Below are 18859 nucleotides of genomic sequence, written 5' to 3' on the forward strand. Positions count from 1 at the left end.
AACAAATAAATACATAAATATTTCGGCATCAAATAAATACATGACACTTTACCTTGGCATGGTTTAACCCCACCCATGTAATGCTGACAGTCCGTCTTTTAACTTAAAATAAATGTTCTTCTTTCCTGAGAGAAACAAGCTCTCCCTTTGCACACGGTTAAATAGCAGTTTTAGATATCGCTCATTCTCTTCCTTATTTCATATGATCACCAGAGCTTTTTAATTTAAATCTTAAAACTCTCACACACAAGAAAATATAAACAAGCGTAAAAAAAAGAAAGCAAAAAAAAAAAAAAAAAACCTCTCAAAGTTTTCTCAAAGGAGTTCAAAGTCTGAGACTGGGAATTTTGCTAAAGAGATAAAGAGGTGGTACTCTGACTTTAATGAGTACATAGACTGGCTCTGATCTCAGTAGCCTGCCAGAGGGTGAGAAGGGGAGAGAGATAAGTAGGAGGAAGAAGAGGGTGTTTAAAAGTGTCTCTGCTGAGAAGAAGCTGTGCTAGGACCTTTCCTCCTCAGGGTTTCCTGGTGCGTAGTAGCCTGCCAGTTGCCTGAAGCGTGGTCCCCATTCGCTGAGATAGGAGAAATCCTGTTCTGAGGTGGTGGACAGTGTATGAATGGAACTTAGCGAAAGCGCCGGTGAACTGGTGCCCTCAAAGGCGTATGTCTGGAAGGAGTCATATGGTGGCACTGACAGGTCAGCATCAGCCTGCTCCACCTTCTTTCGAATGTAGCCTTTGAAAAGGGAAAAGTCTGTTGCTGCCGCAGCAGCTGCCTCTGCGCCACTGCCACCCACTCGTTTAGCTTGTATCCACTGTGGCAGTGAGCGGATGTCTGGGCCAGAGTCACAGCTCTTGGCCTCTGGAAAGTCATAGAGGTTCCTCAGAGCACTCATGTCATATGCCTGAGTGTCCTGCTCCCCTCCACCCTCATCGTTGTACTTGATGACGTTATCCCTCATGTCCTCCTCGTCCTCTGTCATCCTCTGGCCCTTCCTGTGGCGTTTCAGGGTTAGAATCAGCAAAACAAGAACTGATGGACAGAGAGAGAGAGAGAACAAGAAAGTGAAAAGAGACGATATTTGTAATTCTACATTAAAATAACATATTCAATTCAAATTCAGTGAATAGATTTTAAGACAAACACAAAAACACATATATCCACAAACGTTCCCACACATGAATTCTCGTGCTTTGGTAAAACACAGATAAAAAGGTTCTCATTTACAGGTTTCTCATCACACAGAGGCTTAAACATATTGCATGCAAAAAGTGAATCCCTTTGACATTTTGTGATGAAAAAACACATAAAATGCCTACAGGTTCAGGCCCTTTTTAAAAAAAAAAAAAAAAAGTCCTATCAGTCTGTTAATCTGACTGTCAAACTGTCTCTTTCGCATCTTCAACCCATCTGGATTGTCCACTTCATCTTAAACAGTCTTTTTCAGCCATCTGCTAACTCACCGCCGGTGGCTAGGGTCCTTGCAGTCTAGTCTACCTCGCCTTCATCTGGGGTTTCATTCTATGATGTTGCTTTTCATCTGAGTAAAATGCTTCTATTTTGCATGCTCAGGTTTCTGCAATAAATTCCGCTCGTTACGTGTTCTCTTTCTCCTTACTGAGCTAAATGTGTATGTCGAGCATACACTGCACATGATGGATTTGCAAGTGCTTTCCATAGGAAAGTTTCTAAATACACCCATAGTAACTTTGATTTCACCTCTCGGGGCAAAGGCACCGCAGGGGAAGATAATATATTATCAAGTTTTACATTTCAAATGCATGAGCATTGATTTTTCAACATCTTGATTGCCTCGCTCAGAAATATGATTCAAAAGGCTTAATGGAGACCAATCTGTATATCAATACTCATCCAAGTCAAGTGAAAGTAAGAGTTTTTGTTTCTTCAGCTAAGAAATTGAGGAGACCACTCAGAAAGAGAGATAAATGCTTAAAAGTCTTGATTAAAAAGAATTGTGATAGATCCTGTTATGGACTAATGAGATGAGAGGAAAACAAAGGCTGTATGCACAGATAAATCAATCTGGCTTCAATTTCAGCTTAGTTGTTTTAATTACTGCCTTCATTTGTGATTAGACAAGTCTCACTTAGCTCAGACACCCACCCTCTAACTTCGTCATCCCTCCTCAGGGCTGCACTTGTCCCTCTGAAACTTCCACCAGATTTGTCTCAGATTTGCAACAACATTAAATGTCATTTACAGTGATGGTAAAAACTTATTAGAGCCAGTTATTAATGAATGATGCACACTGGGGAGTGTGACAAAGATAATGAACAACTCAATTTTGAGTAGTGGGATAAACAGCAATCTAGCTGCTCTTTGATCAGGTTATTAGCAAAGAAGAATGTGCAAAGGGATTTTTCTACAGTGCATAGTAAATACTCTGAAAGACAAGGATAAAAGTACTTTATTCTGATGTGCCTGTCAATATGATTGTACTAACATTCATTTATTAAAATAAAAGGAGAAAAAAATCTACTGTAGATCAAAAACTGAACTGTACAACAGCATCAAAACAGCTTCTGACTCACTTCCTTGGTATTTTGTTATCGTAATGCACATTCGTTGTTGTTGTTGTTTATTTTTGTTCATGAAAAACGATGGTCTTTCGCTTCTGAGGGCCATATTTCACAAAAACCAGATTATAAATGGCAGCACTGTCCTGATTCACAAAACACTGCCAATTGCAAATTGCTGACAAATTGGCAAGTACTACAACACTCTTGCAGGCTCAGAATTGTTTCTGTCTCTAAAATGGAAAGCTAATTATTCTACTCTCCCGTTATACAATATAATCTCAATAAGGGAAAAGAAGTTGCCTGGCATGTTCTCTAAAATGCTTTGTTGTACCTACAGTATTTTTTTCCTTTTAGCAGGCACAATAAGCAACAGCTCCAAAGGGATGCCAATGAAGGGACATTCAGATAGATCATTAAGCAGTACACATCATGCATCTTCTGGAACAGATAGCCTAAAACAGATGCCTACAAGCCCACAGAGATAAAAAGACTATCAATTATAATGGTGCCTGTGCTGTCCTGGATGGCACATATTGTTTGATGCCCTGAACCCAAAATACCCATTCATACATTGTGAAAATGAGCTATAGTGACGTTGTTTCCGAGTCAAAATAGATGGATGTTAGAAATAGGTGCTGTGTACAGGAAATCCATACATGTTAAAGCATGTATATTAATATGCATAAGGGCACGGAAAATGTGACGCTGAAGGTCATATGATTATATTAATAAATATTTCACCTTTCTTCCCATCTCATTTCTTTGTACACCCTACACAACATTAGAATATAATAGTGATGGGATCTATACAACGAGTTGTTGCTGTTCCTGGTAATTGTTTTTCAATTGCTATAAATGCCCTAAAATTCATTTGTAAAGTGAAACACCCAGGGGGTTCATTGCCTACAGAGCTGTGACACAGACTAAAAAGCTTTGCTGATCTTGAATTGGATTTTATTCATCATCTCTGACTGATATGTACAGTTGTTCTCTTCTTACATTGTTTGCTGGGCTCCACTGGGATACGGTGTCTGTAGCCATTGTGTTTATTCTTCTCCTGTATGAATTGGGTAAATTAATTGCCAGGCGGCTGAAGAAAGAGTCACGGTTTGTGGTAAACTGTGGCACACACAGCCATGCATACTAACCAAGCACTAAGACAATTACTCTAAATTCACACTAATGTGAAGAATAATAGGAGGTAGGAAACTATGAACTCCTAGGTGCAGAACAGCCTCCCTTCAGCAAACTGTGTTAAAGAGTATGTGCTATTATGTGGCATTCTGAAGCGAAGATGATCTGATAGCCTCACTTTTCAAAAACCCTCCTAATGGAGTTTACCTTTTAGGTATACAGATGCTTGAATTGAAAGCCACTGAAAACATATTTAACTAGGAGATTAGCACGTCTAAATTTCAATTCAACACCATGTACAGAGTTTACTCTTGCAGGAAGCATATGTACCTGCGCATAGCTGTCTCTTATACATACAAAGCTGGTCCCTATGTGTACAGATGTTGCGATAAGCGTTCCTGACAAGACGGTTAATTTACCCTTGGGCTGCGCTGGTTGCCCCCATGCGGGAGTTCATCACAAGCAGATGGGAGGTAATTGGAATAGATGCATGCAGATGCTGCAACGCAGTGAAATGGATTCATCACATCAGGCCTATAAATGAACTGATGGAGGGATTGTTTGTTCGTAAGGTAATTAGGCAGAAATTTGTTTTCATTTTTCTCATCACCCAACAATTGATATAATAGAGGTTGCCCAGTCTCTGGAGAGAGTGCTAGCTTGTTGGTTAGGCAGTCAGAGTGTATATCTGCATATGTGGGAGAGAGAAGATGATGTGCACACAATAACGTTGAATAGAGAGAATGAATTACATTGCAGTTACTAGGAGTGGAGTTGTTAATCTAGGTTTGCAATTTGTATAGGTGTATAGCATGTTATGTGGTATAGTATGAAAAAGGAAAAGAGGAAAGTGTGCAGCTGAAGTGATACGATTCCTGTCACATGTCCCACTCTAGTGTTGTTATTCACACTACATGATAGTTGTGAAAACAGTGTTTATCCCCCTGATCCTAACCCCTGCAGTCCTGAGATTTGACTGTCCACATGATGACTAGCAGAATGTAGGCGCTTTAACCTAGCATGTCCTTCAGCTTTTTATATGAGGCACATTTACAGGCAAGAGAATGGCACGGATTACTTACACCATCGGAATAAAGAAAAAAACTGCATACTGCTTGTTTTTGTTCACTAAGCCACCCATTAAATAAAATATTTTGTACAGTCTATTTTCATGCACAGAATCGAGGTTTTTAGTAGTTTAAAGGCCATACCCAGGTTTTTCAGGGGGATGCAATGTTGCTCAGAGTACCATAACCACAATACCAGAGAAACATTTTTATAGCCAGCAGAGGTTGCCTTAGATTTGTACACAACATTTTGTTGAGGCTTTTAAAGCCATGATGAATAAATGATGCTCTGCTTTTGAAGTTCACTGCAGTAGATGTCTCAGTTAATGGAGACAGAGTTTTAACAACTCTCATTAGAAAAGCTCTTAAAAGAAATAGTTAGCGATGTTATTCACAGTTGAGTCTGCATAGTGTCACATCATCCATCACTCAATTCCTGTGCAATGTAAAGTGTGTCGAGGAACGAGCGAGGGAAACAAAACACTGTGACAGCGCTGTGGTCTCATGCTGTCACTGTGGAGTGGAGCTCCAACATGTACAGAAGGGGAAAGTGGGAAGGAAACTCATGAAAATTTAAAAAATGGCAATATCAAACATCTCTTAGGGGGTTAGCATATGCATTTATGTGTGCTAGGAGGTGCACATGTGTATGTGTCTCTCTATAAAAATCCAATAATTTCTGGAAAGCCCATTTAAAGCCTCTATTCCAAGTGCTGAGGCTGCTCTTTTAAATGTTTGCTTTCTCAAGACGACTTTCACTTCACTCCCATTCATTCCATCACAGTCTGTGTTCCAGGGATCAAAGTAGCTTGATATTGTTTACAAAACTAGATGTCATCTGTGCCTCTTTCTTCTAGTGAAAGCAGCAACAAAATGTGTTTTTGATCTGTTTTAATGTCTCTCATTTAAGTTTTTAACAAATATGCATTTTCAGTTCAATTATATATGGATTAAATATAAAACTGACCAGTCCAATAAAAGGTAACATGACTGTAGGAATTAATGACAAAAAGGCACTGAGCTTGAATTGATGTCTTTAGGCCCAGCTGTCAACTAGTTGATCCCACTGTGATTCCACTGAATCTCAAAGTAACCATCCCAAACTAAGCATTACAGCAAAAAAGCAAACGAATGAATCCATACAACAATTCAACATACAGCAATTCAACATACAGCAATACATTCATCTTCCATGCATTTATAAGAACATTCACTTGCTTACCTATTAGTATAAGCATGCACACCAGTAATGCTATAAGTGCCCCAGGACTGAGAGCTGCACTCATTACATAGGCTGTGGCATTGCAGGACTGGATGGCTCCATCTGCATTATAAAACATAAAAGGAGCATTTACTTTGCAAATTCAACACAAGCAGTTTGTCAAAGCCTCATCTTGTAAAGAAAATGTCTTTTATCATGTATATATTATGATTTTAAGAGTGTGAAATCTCTGTAGAGGACCATTTTGATGCAAATTTATGCCCTTGTGTTATTTTGTTGTTTGGCATGTAGATGACCTTTTAGCACTCCCGCTTCTGCAGAAGGTGACAGTGATGATAATGTTAGTAATGGTGCAGCTCATACAGCAGCACTCACCTGTGTCACAGCCGCAAACACGAATGGTCAGGGTGCCTGTGGAGCTGAGGGAGGGAGGCCCACTGTCAACCACTAGAATAGGCAGGAAGTACACGTTCTGCTCATGGCGGTTAAAGCCTGACCGCTGAGTCCGGATGCCAGCTGTGTTGTCTGGGTCAGATATGGGTTGGGATCAGAGAGAAGGTAAAGCAGAGAAACACATATTAGTGTCTTTATGATAAATAATACCATCTATGTCTCCTTGATAGTGTCTAGCTTTTACTAGCCTTCAGTAAATTTCATGGAACTCAAATCAGTAAGTTTATTATCACTGTTGATTTATCACGGTTTTTTGTCTACTTTGCCCATATGGAAAAGATATATATAAATCTTATAAAGTTTGTATCTGTCTTGTGTGAAATTGTATGAAAAGCATATAAGAGTGAAAACAGATATAAGATCCCTTGAAAAATTATATAATGAAACTTGTATGTTTTGGATACTTACTAAAACAATGTATGAAAGTAATGAGAAAGTGGCCACTTTCATGAGTAAATCATGTAAGCCTTATATGATTTACTCATGAAAGTGGCCACTTTCATGAGTAATCACATACAAGTTTTTACTATTTCTTTTCCATATGGGTGTACTTACATCTGCACTGAGAAAAGCAGTAAAAGAACTACTTGTAGAAGTGTTGTTCACTCAAACTTAAATAAATAATTATAGTTTTCAAGACTTGAAAGTTGACAATAATTCCAAATAGAAGTAGAAGTAACTCAAGTAGAATAAATAATTTTAGTCGGTGCACAGTCCAAGGTTTCCAGATAAAGAATGTCAAGTTTAACCTGAGGTTAAACTTTTATGGTAAAATAAACTGCTTTTATGCCATTAACATTTAACATGTATCTTCTTTTTCAAAAGCAAACCACAAGAGGAGAGGAAATCACTGTGAAAGCCACTGTGTGAAATTAAACTTTACTTGTGTATGTACAAGCTCTCTGCCAGAGACAAAGATAAATGTAAGTCAGAATACAGGATGAGGCTTTGACAAATAGAGTCAGAGTGGCTTCGTGGGTATACTTGCATAGAGGATAGCAAGTAATTCATCTCTTCAAACGTATATCACTGTTATTCGTGTTGTCTCGGAGCTCCTCTGACACATGTAGAACAATTTTCATATTACCGTTTAAGTACGGGAAGCCTACACCTCAATTTGTCCTTTTGACTTTAACACAGCATTCCATTCCACTGCTGCACGGAAAAGATTCTCCCTGCATCTGCTACAGTCTGTATCCAACAGTAACAATGTAATTGATCACTTAATTTGTCAGTCTAAATGAACACAACAGTCTGAGACTGTATGCCTCTGAAAACTTTAAAACACCCCCACACAACGTATCGTTTAATTTCTGTATCCGGAAGGATAATTAGATTAGGATTCAGTTTTCAATTCTTTTTTATAACAAAATGTGTATTTTTATTTTCCTTTTAAATTTGTCTTATGTATCTTTTTAGCATGCCACGGGGCATTTCACCCATAACATGAAGGCAGTTTGTCATGTAGCAGCAAATTATATTTGTTGAGATAAGGCTTTGCTTTACAGACGACCAGCAACAACTTCAAAGAGTTTACCAACATGAAAAAAATGCCTTTTCATCATTGTGTGTCAAGACTTGGAGACAGAACGCAATGTGAGGCCATGATAAGGAAGAGAAGTGACAGATTGAAAGCGACAAGCTGACAAATGTGTCCATGAAAAAAAGGCAGTGTAAAAAAGAGGGGTAGAAGAATCAAAAGTCTGAGTGGTATTTTGTTTGCCTCACATCAAAACATATACATGTTCTGAGGTGTTGTTTGTGGGCTTGTAGGCTACATATATATATTTATATATGAAAGTTGTGTATTTTTTCCAGGGAAATAGGGTGACATTACATCTAAGAATATATGTATTGTGATTATTTACCAGTTTCCATAATCACCTACATAGAAGGCAGATATTGTAAGCAGACACTGATAACCTTTATGATTCTCCAATGTGTGTGTAAGTGTGCATTTTTTTGTGAAAAGGCAGAAAAACACTTGTGGTATACTTCTGCTGTCCCCAGTGTCTGTATCTTTATTATTATGTTATATTTGTTGGATTCACATGTAAGCGAGCGGAACTGCAGCAGACCTTGCTGCCTCCTTTACAGTGACATTTCTGTGGCTCCGGCTGCTCCCCTGACATTTTCCTGGTGTCAGATCAATCTTGATTTAGCCAGTTGTCACATTCACTTAGGTACACATATCTAAACGACGGATCTGCAAGTGCATTTGCAAAAACACAGACAGGCATGGAGAAGCTCATCTTCCTGACAAAGCAAAGTCATCACTGGGGAACACTGATTTTAATGTTTCCTTACATTTTGCAGGTAGGTATAAATTTTATGTTCAACACAATATTTGAAAAAAAAAAAGTCATCATTTGAGGAATAGAGAAAGAAATCCACTGTTAAAGTGTTCAAATGTGAAAGATATTCCAAAGCTTAAACATTTATATAAAAGGCTTTGAAAAAAATATAGTCACAGTACAACTCTGCAGTTTATGAGATATACCATAAAACCATAAAAATACTTTTTTAAAATGCAGAGAATCATCCACATACTGGCATGCAATATTTTCTAATGATATTTTTCCCAACTAGCAGGAGCGTAACAGCTGGTGTTTATCCAAAAAATAATAATAGAAATATCTCCCTTTTATGAGACAAAGGTCTAATCACACAAAAAATACACAATTTTCCCTACACCGTAAAAAACATCTCAAACAACTTATCTTCTGGCAGTTAACTTTATCGGTTATTTTATGTTAAAAACATCAACCATCTGGCACTGGATTAAAATAACGCAGAAACTGTAATTATGGATTTAAATTTATATTTTCACAAAGTTTTTTGAGCAACAGTCTTTTAAGTAAACATTGTCTTAAGGTGTATTTTTAAAAATGGATTTCACCAAATTTCTATATAGTGGTACGGTCCTTGCAGGGGGTATGTATGCGAGTGTCCTGCTGCCTGTCCCCCTTAGGCGCCAGACTACTTAAAGCCAGAACTCGAGTGCCAGAGAGCCTTTTTGGTTTGTAGCTAGAGAGCTGTGTGTGGTGGTTGCTTAGTCCTGCTCTGTGAAGAGGAGTGTCTGTTTTGGTGATTCAGCCTTTTTGATTTACTTTATAATTCAGTGACAAAACTCGGGTTTAGTTGTTTCTTGTCTTTAAAAGGCGATAGTGGCTTGTCCGTCTCTTTCAATTTATTTAGTAAAAAAAATTAATACAAACTTTTAAGTGAGCAATTGTGCCTCCGTGTCTCCTTTTTTTCAACCTGGATACTTTTTTGTTACTTTTCCTCATCACTTGGACCTTATAAGGGTCAATTATTAATAATAAAATATTATTAATATTATCACTTCATTATAGTGATAAGTATCAGTTCATTATAGATATGTCACACCTGTGCACATCCAAATCCTTAAACTCACTCATAACAAATATAACACCTGGTCATAGACAGGACTCCTACTTTTACTGTCATTACCTAAAAATTCAATAATGCTGATAATCTTATCGGCATAGCTGCACAAATACTGAATGCTTATTCACACATAACTTTAATTTAGGATCTTTACCCTCTTACCTTTCAAATCCAACAGGGAGAAGTACCGATTGCTGGAGGCTTCAGGGGCAAGATTGAAGTAGAAACGATGTCCAGACTGTGGCTCGTCCCTATCCACCACACTGATGGTGTGAATTAACTTAGGAAAGCAAAGAAGAAAAAGTGAAATAAAGTAACAAGAAAGAAGGCACAGACGTTAAGACTTTTCTACCCATTTCAAATAAATGTATATATAAAAACACTTTGCATTTCAAATATTTCTTTTATAAACGAGAAACTGATGTGGAACGAGTGTACTTGGATGCAACAGACTAAGAAAGCGTCCGATATAACAGAGTAGTTTAAAGGGACTACAGTTGCAAAGAGACTGAAAAGAAATCCTTTCTAGAAAGTTGACACAGCAAAATAATAAAAAAAAGTCTTATGGTAGAAATGCAAAACTGCCATAAAATATCTCACTAAAAAGAGAAAAGAACTAAGAACAGAAAAAAAGAGCCAGAGTCAGAGACACTCTCTGATGTTGCCATATTTGTGCTAAGAAGGAGTAAAGTCAAAATGGAAATGTGTAGGAGAACAAAAAGAAAGACAGACTAGGTGGGGGTGTAGTTCTCGTATCTAATGCAATAATAGTGATCCACATTCAAAGATAAAAATCAACTGTGATCCAATTTTGAGAACTCTGTGTGGATACAATAAGGTGAGATAGGATTCACTGTGAGCTGAACAGACATCAAACAGCCCCTGGAGATCCTTTCACCTTAACATGGGGCCCTCAGTGACAATTCATCTTCCTCTCATCCTATTACTCCACAGCCAGCATGAAACCACGAGCTGATAAATGATATTTTCACATCACATCCATCGGCTCTGTTTCTGTGTTTCCTCTGCCAGTACACAACCTCTAAGACCATGTCATTACTATTTTGATTATCTTCATCTTTGTTTATTGCAAAACAATCACTGGGTTTAGGTAAATAAAATAAACCAAAAAAGCTGCAGACAAAACAGTACCTCTTCAAACTTGTTTGTTCAAAATAAATGTCAAAATGATCTACATGACATGGATGTTACGATGGCACTAGATGAAAAATATTTGTGATGCATGTGTGATATAACTTAAGTTATTTATTCACCCTTCTTTTTATATTAATGCATGTTATCTTAGCCATGTCTTCCAGCTGCCATTAACTAAATGATGTAAATATTTTCATAATAACTGATTTCATACAACCCACACTTAGTCAGATGAGTCACAGTTTGAACCACACTTATCTTAAAAAGTTTTTTTTTAATCTCTTGAATCTCTCCCTTCTCTATTATGCCCATCCATGTGATTTCTGCACTTTAATATTAAATGAATATTAAAATTAATTGCACCTTCCTCGGTCTCTTGTTGGGACTGCTGTCCCTCCAGCAGTTCTCAATGGCCACTAATCTTTATCCAACAAGGTGCATGAGCGTACAGGAAAGGTAGTGGAGGGGCCGGTCAAGTCAAGAGATTTTATGGGGCAAGCCAGTGTCAGTAATGAAAATTAACCAATGGGCAGGTGTCAGTGCTTGTAGTGCCAGCCCTTCAAGCCGACCTGTAGACTGTTTAATTATGTCAACAAAGAGAAAAATAAATTACACTGATCCATTGGAAGATGCAAAGTATGCCTGATTACCAGTCCAGCCCTATCACTACATCACAACAAAGGTTGGTTGAAGTTAAAGATCGCACAATAATACAGAGAAATCCACAACAACCAGATGAGACCCTGTGAGAAAGCACTTGGTGACAGGGGGAACAAAAAACTCCCTTTTAACAGGAAGAAGAAGGAAAAAAATGAACATTTAACATATGTGAGTATGTGGATGATTATTTTAAGCCTCATCACATTTTAATTGTTTGATTTGCAATCAACTTCAGTGGTTCTGATAAAATTACAAAAACAAACAAACAAACAAAAAACTGTCACTGTCCAAATACTCATTTTTTTCAGTCATCATCAGCAGCATCATTCTGATTGCAAACACAGCTTCCCTCTGACCTAATCTACATTCTTTAAAGATTTAGGACTTATGCTCGACACTCTGCACTTAGTTGCAAAACACCGCATTATATGACAGAGATAAAGTGTCTAGGCAGGGAATCATTGCATAAAACAAATGATTAAAAATATACATATAAAATGTAAATGAATGAGAAAGGAATGTGGAACAGGCAATATCTCCTGAAGTCCACCACTGTTATAATTTTTGTAGAACCTTGTAAAAAGACCAGCAAATTTATTTTAGCCTTTATAGTGGGGTTATTTTTTGTAATATTGTTTTTGGTGCTGAGGCAGACAAGTTTTATCTTGTACTAGGTGACGGGTACATGTACACACACACACACACACACACACACACACACACACACACACACACACACACACACACACACAGTTCAAAATCAGTAGAGACACACACGACAAACAACCTCCAGAACTCTTAAGTGAGGCATTTTTCAGAATGATTAAAGCAGGTGTTCGACAGTTGTAATTCCTTTGTCTGGTTTCAGAAAAGCACGCAGGATCAGATAAGATCAAGAGAAATGAATCAAGCCATTACTCAGCTGTTAGTCTCTTCTTTTAGATGCAGGATACAGGTGCAGAAAAATGTTAAAGAGTTTTTTTTTTATTGAACTAAACCCTTCTGTCTTTTCTCTTCACCCGTATGCCTCTTTGGCCTGTTCTCACTGTTTGTCACGGTGATTACCTTTTTCTCTAATTGCTCGTCCTTTACATTCATCTTTTACAAAGTGTCTCCCTTTCATCCTTTTACAAAAATGCGTCCTTCATTCATCATCTGTAAATTGATTATTCAAACAATATTATTGCAGATGTAATCCATGTGGTTCACATATAAAGTCATCTGCTTCATTGTGTGATTTTAAGCTCAATTTGCCCGTCTGTGAGAGAGCCTCATTTATGGCACTGCACAGAACTCTTTGAGCCTGAGTGATGGCTATGCATTACTGTGACTAAGCTACTGCTGAGCACACTTCCGGGCCACAATTGTGCCTTCACAATAAACAGCGTCTCAGGATTGACGTTGCATCACAAACACAGAACAGGCTTAGTCATACTAACAGCTCAGGGAGGCTGTTTTGGAAAATATGCCTTACTTTGTAATTACAAAATGCTACAGCATGATTTCAGACTAAATCACTGCTTCTTCCTCAGTGTGGTGCAAAATCTCCACTCACAAATTATAGAAACACATGGACTATGAAATAGTGGCTGTACTCATAAAATGTGATTAAAAAAAATGAAAGCATATTATGAGACGACTCAAATCCCACATTTTATATTCAACATTTTTTACACATGAGCCAGTGTCAAGAGAATCATATCAGGATATCGTCTGCAGTTCGCCTTTCTCATGTCCGCCACACACCGTGAGCCTCTCCATATCAGATACGGGCACACTCCTCGAAATACAGTTTGGTTGAGCAATGTGAGTGCTTGGTTACGGTCTGCAGTGCCCAGATAAAACTCCCAGAACAATTTACCTTTACTGTTTTTAACTCAGACACAATCAGACATAACACAGACTTTCTAGGGCACTGGCAAGTCTGTTTAATGTGAGATCATACTGAGTCACATGCAGCTTTGCAAGTTAATGTCAAGAAGCATTAAGAGCGGCATTACATGTGTGTGGTAGCTTAGACATGCAGAATGAGGTTCTATGCCCACAGGGCATGCTTTTTTCCTCAGTGTTATTGTATTGTCTTTTTGTTACAATATAAAGCGCCTTGAGCCGACTTAGCGCTTTATAAACAAAATTGAATTGAAAATTGAAAAGTTTTTTTGCACAGTATCAGAGGATACAAATCTTCTGTAGCTGTCTTTGGTGAAAAAACACTAAAGTACACAGTGTTTTGTATTGTCAGTTTGAAAATAGGACAATTTTGGATATAGTTCAGCATGACAGCACTCATCAGTGTCACTTCTTTCTCCCTAACCAATCAAAACCAAGAAGAGGTGGGACCTACAATACCAATACTGTCCAGAGTGCCAGAAGAAGAAACTGATTCTAGCTGTCACTGACAAACTAGTAATTTACAATCTAACATCGAAGAAGACGGTTTTGTAACCTAGCAACAATAAGTGCTTCAGAGAAGCGTTCTAAAAATAGGGTCATTCGTGGATCTAGAGTTAAGAAAAAAAGAAACAGACAAAAAACCCTTAAGCTATAATGCCAGGATCCAACCTTATACATACTCTAAATGTAAATGATGTTTAATGTAACCCCAAGATATTTTTGATATCTTCTTTTCCACAATGATGTGGAAAAATGAGCAATGCCATCTCATTTGCTTTCTTGATTGGAGCACCGTGACTAAAGTTTCCTACACACTTTGAATATGTCACACATTGCCAGTGTTGGTACAAACATCCATGCCACAGTCGGCATGTTGTCTCCATCAGAGTTATATGACTGCTTTAATCATGAATTGCAAATTATTTCATGAAAATACTGTAAACCATGGCTCAAATGTTTGCACTACTGTTTTATATCTTTGATTTCTTCTATAATCACACTTCGATTCGTTTAATATGAGAATTTAAAGAAGAGCAAAGGCCAAGCAAAATTCAAAAAGGGACAAACATCCCCTTTTCTAAAGACATTTGTATTTCACAGAGTATTTTGACTGGCAATAAACATCTTTACGTGTGTGTGTCTTCTCACACAATAACATAGACACAGTGACATAGGGCATAAACTACCACATATACACAGTGATCTATGAAAAATACAGTTCAGTGTTGTATGCCAAAACGGGATGATAGTTTCTTCTCATCGTTCTCTGAAGCACTGTCAACTTTATTTCTCTCTGAAGGTAAAAGAATAATGAGCAAAGAGAAGACACTATAAGCAATAACTTTATAATCAACCGGGGGATGAATCTACTCCTCTATTTGAAGAATATGAACAACAGTGACGATGTAGTAAATGAGCCATGATCTGCTTTCTGTGACTGTGCCCTCAGTGGGGGGGACTCTCTTGCAGCATCGCAGGGTGAGTGGAAACTAAGTGCCAAGGGAGAGAGTGTAAAGTGAGGGAGAGAAATGAGAGAGGAGTGTGTGGGAGTTTATCGAGCAGCTAGTGAAGCTCCCTCAAGCACAATCACCTAATTAGATTTCTATCTAGCAGTCCCCTTTCCTGACCCCCTTAAATCTCTTGCATCTCTGGAAAACTACAGGGGGAGACTTCCCAAAAGTACACCCCATCTACACTATAGGTGTCTGAAAGGTGAAGGTTGTGAGGCAGAGGAGGCTTTCTCATTCACAGTAGAAATCAGCCATTTCATGATGGCAGTGGGGAGGATAATGAAAAAAATAAATAAATAAACATTGAACTACTTAAAATGTGTAGTGCTGGGTTCATCTCTGAAGCCTGGAATTCACTGCAAGCATCAGCGGTGCGTTTTCAAATGCATCCATTATTCTGAGTGGTGAAAAGCATTCTCCTGTTGCCCAGCGTAGAATTAAACTGACTCAATGCATTGTGCAAAACTTGAGTCACATTGCATGGCCAGACTAGACTGTCAAAAGATACATGCGAAAAATAAAAAGTAATATTAACTGGCACCATAGAAAAATCGTGAACTGGTTCTTGTAGAAAACCGGTACCCAGCATCCAATTTTTTGAATTTGCTAGTCTGCTTGTTTATCCATCCGATTTCAGGTTGTGTGCCAGAGGAGGGAAATGGCATTGCAGTATATAGTGTGGATATGGACATAACTTTTATTTTTATTGCACAACACCGCGATGGTAAAGTGGAGGAATTAATTTTTCTTGGTCTAATTAACATACTGCATTACTGTTAGAGAAACGCATTCAGTGTAATATGTGTAATAATTACTTTTTCTGAGTAGAGATCCGAACACTGATCACAACAAACATGCAACAACATTGTATCAATGTAATGTCTTTCGTATGCAGCTTAGCAATGGTGGTCATTGTCAAAGTGAATCAATGAGGAATCGAATCAGTAAGTGATATCAATAATAGAATCAGAATTACTAAATTCTTATCCATTCCCATTCCTTGTTCACAGTACTCAAATGGACTCCACAGTCACCAGATCTCAATCCAGTAGAGCACCTTAGATGGGAAATGTGCATCATGGATATTCGCTGACAAATCTACTGCAACTGTGTAATGCTATCATGTCAAAGTCTAAGGAATGTTTCCAGCATCTTGCTGAAAATTAAGGCAGTTCTGAAGGCACAAAGCCCGATCTGTTACTAGCAAGGTGTGCCCTAACATAGTGTTGTTAAAATATATTCACTTACCAGGTTTTGAGGTAAAAATCTGAATTGCCCTCAAAAGAAAAACTATAGTACTGACTGTCTGCCTTTTTTGAGTGTCTGATTTAAATGGTTTAACTCAATCATTATGACATTATGCTGACAAGTGTCCTCATGTGTTCCTGCAAATAAAAGCTAAGCTCTCCAGAAAAATTACAGAAATTAAGTATATTCATTTTATTCATTTAGTTACAAAAAAAGCTAATTTAACATTTTAGATGCAGTGACAAATATCATTTGACATCCAGACTTTCTGCCTGAAGAAAAGAAAGTTGTACTGAATGCACAAAGACCTTGATGCTGTAAACACTGACAAGGTTAATTTGGGGAAAAAAAGGAAACTGTGAATATTCAGTCTGTCAAGTCTGCTGGTTCATCTGATTCAACATTCACATTTGAAAGACAAAAGGAAGAGGCATTTGGTAAGTAGAATAGATGATTCATTCAGTCTCCTACTCGTGAAGCACTGGCAAAACTATGAGTCTGTCTGTATTTTCCTGTGGTTTTTTTCCTCATCTCTGCTGGTTTACGCCTTGTTTTACCAATTCCTCCTTTATATCTGATGTGTGCTTGCATGTTTTTGTCTTAGTCCTTTATGCATATCCATAAGGTGAGTGAACAATGTGCTCATATGTGTGCTATGTGAGTGCAGGCTTAGCATTTAGCTATTTCAAACTCAGTCCTCGAGGGTTAGAGGTTGGCAATATTTTGGCCAAACCGAGGTGATCTGTCGCATTGACCCACTCAGCCAACTGTAAGACAGCATGGCAGAGCTGACAGGGCTCTGTTACCCCAGGCCACACTTAGTATTTGGCTTTCCAACCAGCCTTTTTTCTGCACACATTGCACTATATGATATCTGTCTCTTTGCATTTAATCAGATAAATACCACGAAGTGGGTGAGGGATGGCGCATGAACACAGTCATGTGCCATTTAGAGAGGTGCTGAACACTGGGGAAAATTGCCAAATCAGGACACGGACCAGGAATATCAAATGTTAAATGTAAATTAAATCCTGTAAAATCTTAATAAAATTAAGTTACGTGTGTATTATTTTGTGTGATTCATGGCCCGAATGGCAATTGTAGTTAAAATGGATCACATCATAAGACCATTAAGACTCATTCATAATTTGGGTGTTGAATAGTGATCTGTACACTACTAAATTGGCTTTGTTTATTTGCTATGATAATTTAACCTTTATATTTTATAGATTTGCATGGTTCTGTTATGCAAGTCTGTTTAACTCAGATTTTGAAAGCCTGTGACAGTTAAAAACAGATTTACAATTTTTTTTAATGTTTTCATTTGAATTCTGTAGACATTGTGCTTGCGCTGTAACTATGTAAAGACAATCTTTTGTCACATATTTTAGAGGGCAAACAGTACCCCTTTTTTAAACTTGCTTGCTGTGAACAATATTAAGTGTTGTTTTTCTCAGAGTTAGGGAATATATTACCTCAAAAAAAATCTAATTTTTGTGTCTACATACAGTATGTGTGTCTCTGGTGAACAGCAGCAGTCTGAGAGAGTTTGGGGATGTAGGCAGAAAATTGCCAGCACTTCCTTCGTTAAATTTCTCTTAAGAGTCATTCTGAGACATGAACTCACTTTCAGTTAAATCCTAAATGCAAAGATGTGGGAACAAAATCATAATTGGAGGGTGTCATTAATCAACACTATAATTTAAAGAGAAAGGCAGTTTTTAAATCTCTAAATGACATCAGGATCTTTTACTATAGGAAATTCATTGAATTTCGCAATGTTTAACAAATAGTCACTGAGGGCTCATCAGTGTCCTGCATTGTTTGCATTTTATTGTATTATGTTTTCTCTGTCTACACTCATTGTGATTGTGGACTTTAATTCCTTATTTTGTCTTTTAGATGCATTCATATTTGAATAAACAATAAAACAGTGAAGGACACCTTAACAGCGCCACTGAATTTATGTCAAACTAAGTACAATGTGTTTTGAAGTAACATTACGTGCTTATTTCTTTCTTACATCTTATTGTACATTACTGATAGCAGTGTGCCAACTTTTCCTCGTCAGGCAACATTTTCCCTTTGTTGTTTCATTTTCTATCCAGGTCGTTTTTAAAAATGTACACTCCACTAAAAAAGACTCTACACAACTATAGATGTACCTGGAACTGATCCTCTGGAAATGGATTAAGGATGCATTTCTTTTTGGCAAGGTTGTGCACATGTGTTCTACATGATAGAACCGTAAATCCAACCTGTATTTTGTATGTGGTTGTTTTCCCTGTATTTCTCTTTAATTCAGGCTTATGGAAAGTTTTTTTTTCTCTCCTTTAATCTCTGAACATCAACCTGCACAAGAAGGATGCAAAGGAAGGCTCTGTAAATAAAAGGTGAGAAGCTATTTAACAATTTTTGTGTCATGGCCCTGGTGTGAACTGTCTCCAAGCAAAAGCTGCTTTGCCACTTTCACCCATTTTTTTATTCCCTTCAAGCACACCGCACCGAACCCCACCACACACACACACACACACACACACACACACACACACACACACACACACA

General features: G+C 37.8%; 1 protein-coding gene across 1 annotated transcript in view; it reads right to left on the minus strand.

The window, feature by feature from the left end:
- Positions 1–309: 309 nt before the first annotated feature.
- The window catches only part of cdh22 (cadherin 22), a 168697-nt gene continuing 150147 nt past the window's right edge, over positions 310–18859 (minus strand). Inside the window, exons 11-14 of the mRNA XM_005739998.1 lie at positions 9990–10107; positions 6339–6488; positions 5964–6065; positions 310–1032 (exon numbers count right to left, since the gene is read on the minus strand). Of these exons, the coding sequence (XP_005740055.1) occupies positions 500–1032; positions 5964–6065; positions 6339–6488; positions 9990–10107 (903 nt within the window). The 3' untranslated portion in view covers positions 310–499. The remainder of the gene's footprint in view (positions 1033–5963; positions 6066–6338; positions 6489–9989; positions 10108–18859) is intronic.

The sequence above is a fragment of the Pundamilia nyererei genome, unplaced genomic scaffold (assembly GCF_000239375.1).
Source record: "Pundamilia nyererei isolate P.nyererei 1_Seehausen unplaced genomic scaffold, PunNye1.0 scaffold00096, whole genome shotgun sequence".
Lineage (NCBI taxonomy): Eukaryota > Metazoa > Chordata > Actinopteri > Cichliformes > Cichlidae > Pundamilia > Pundamilia nyererei.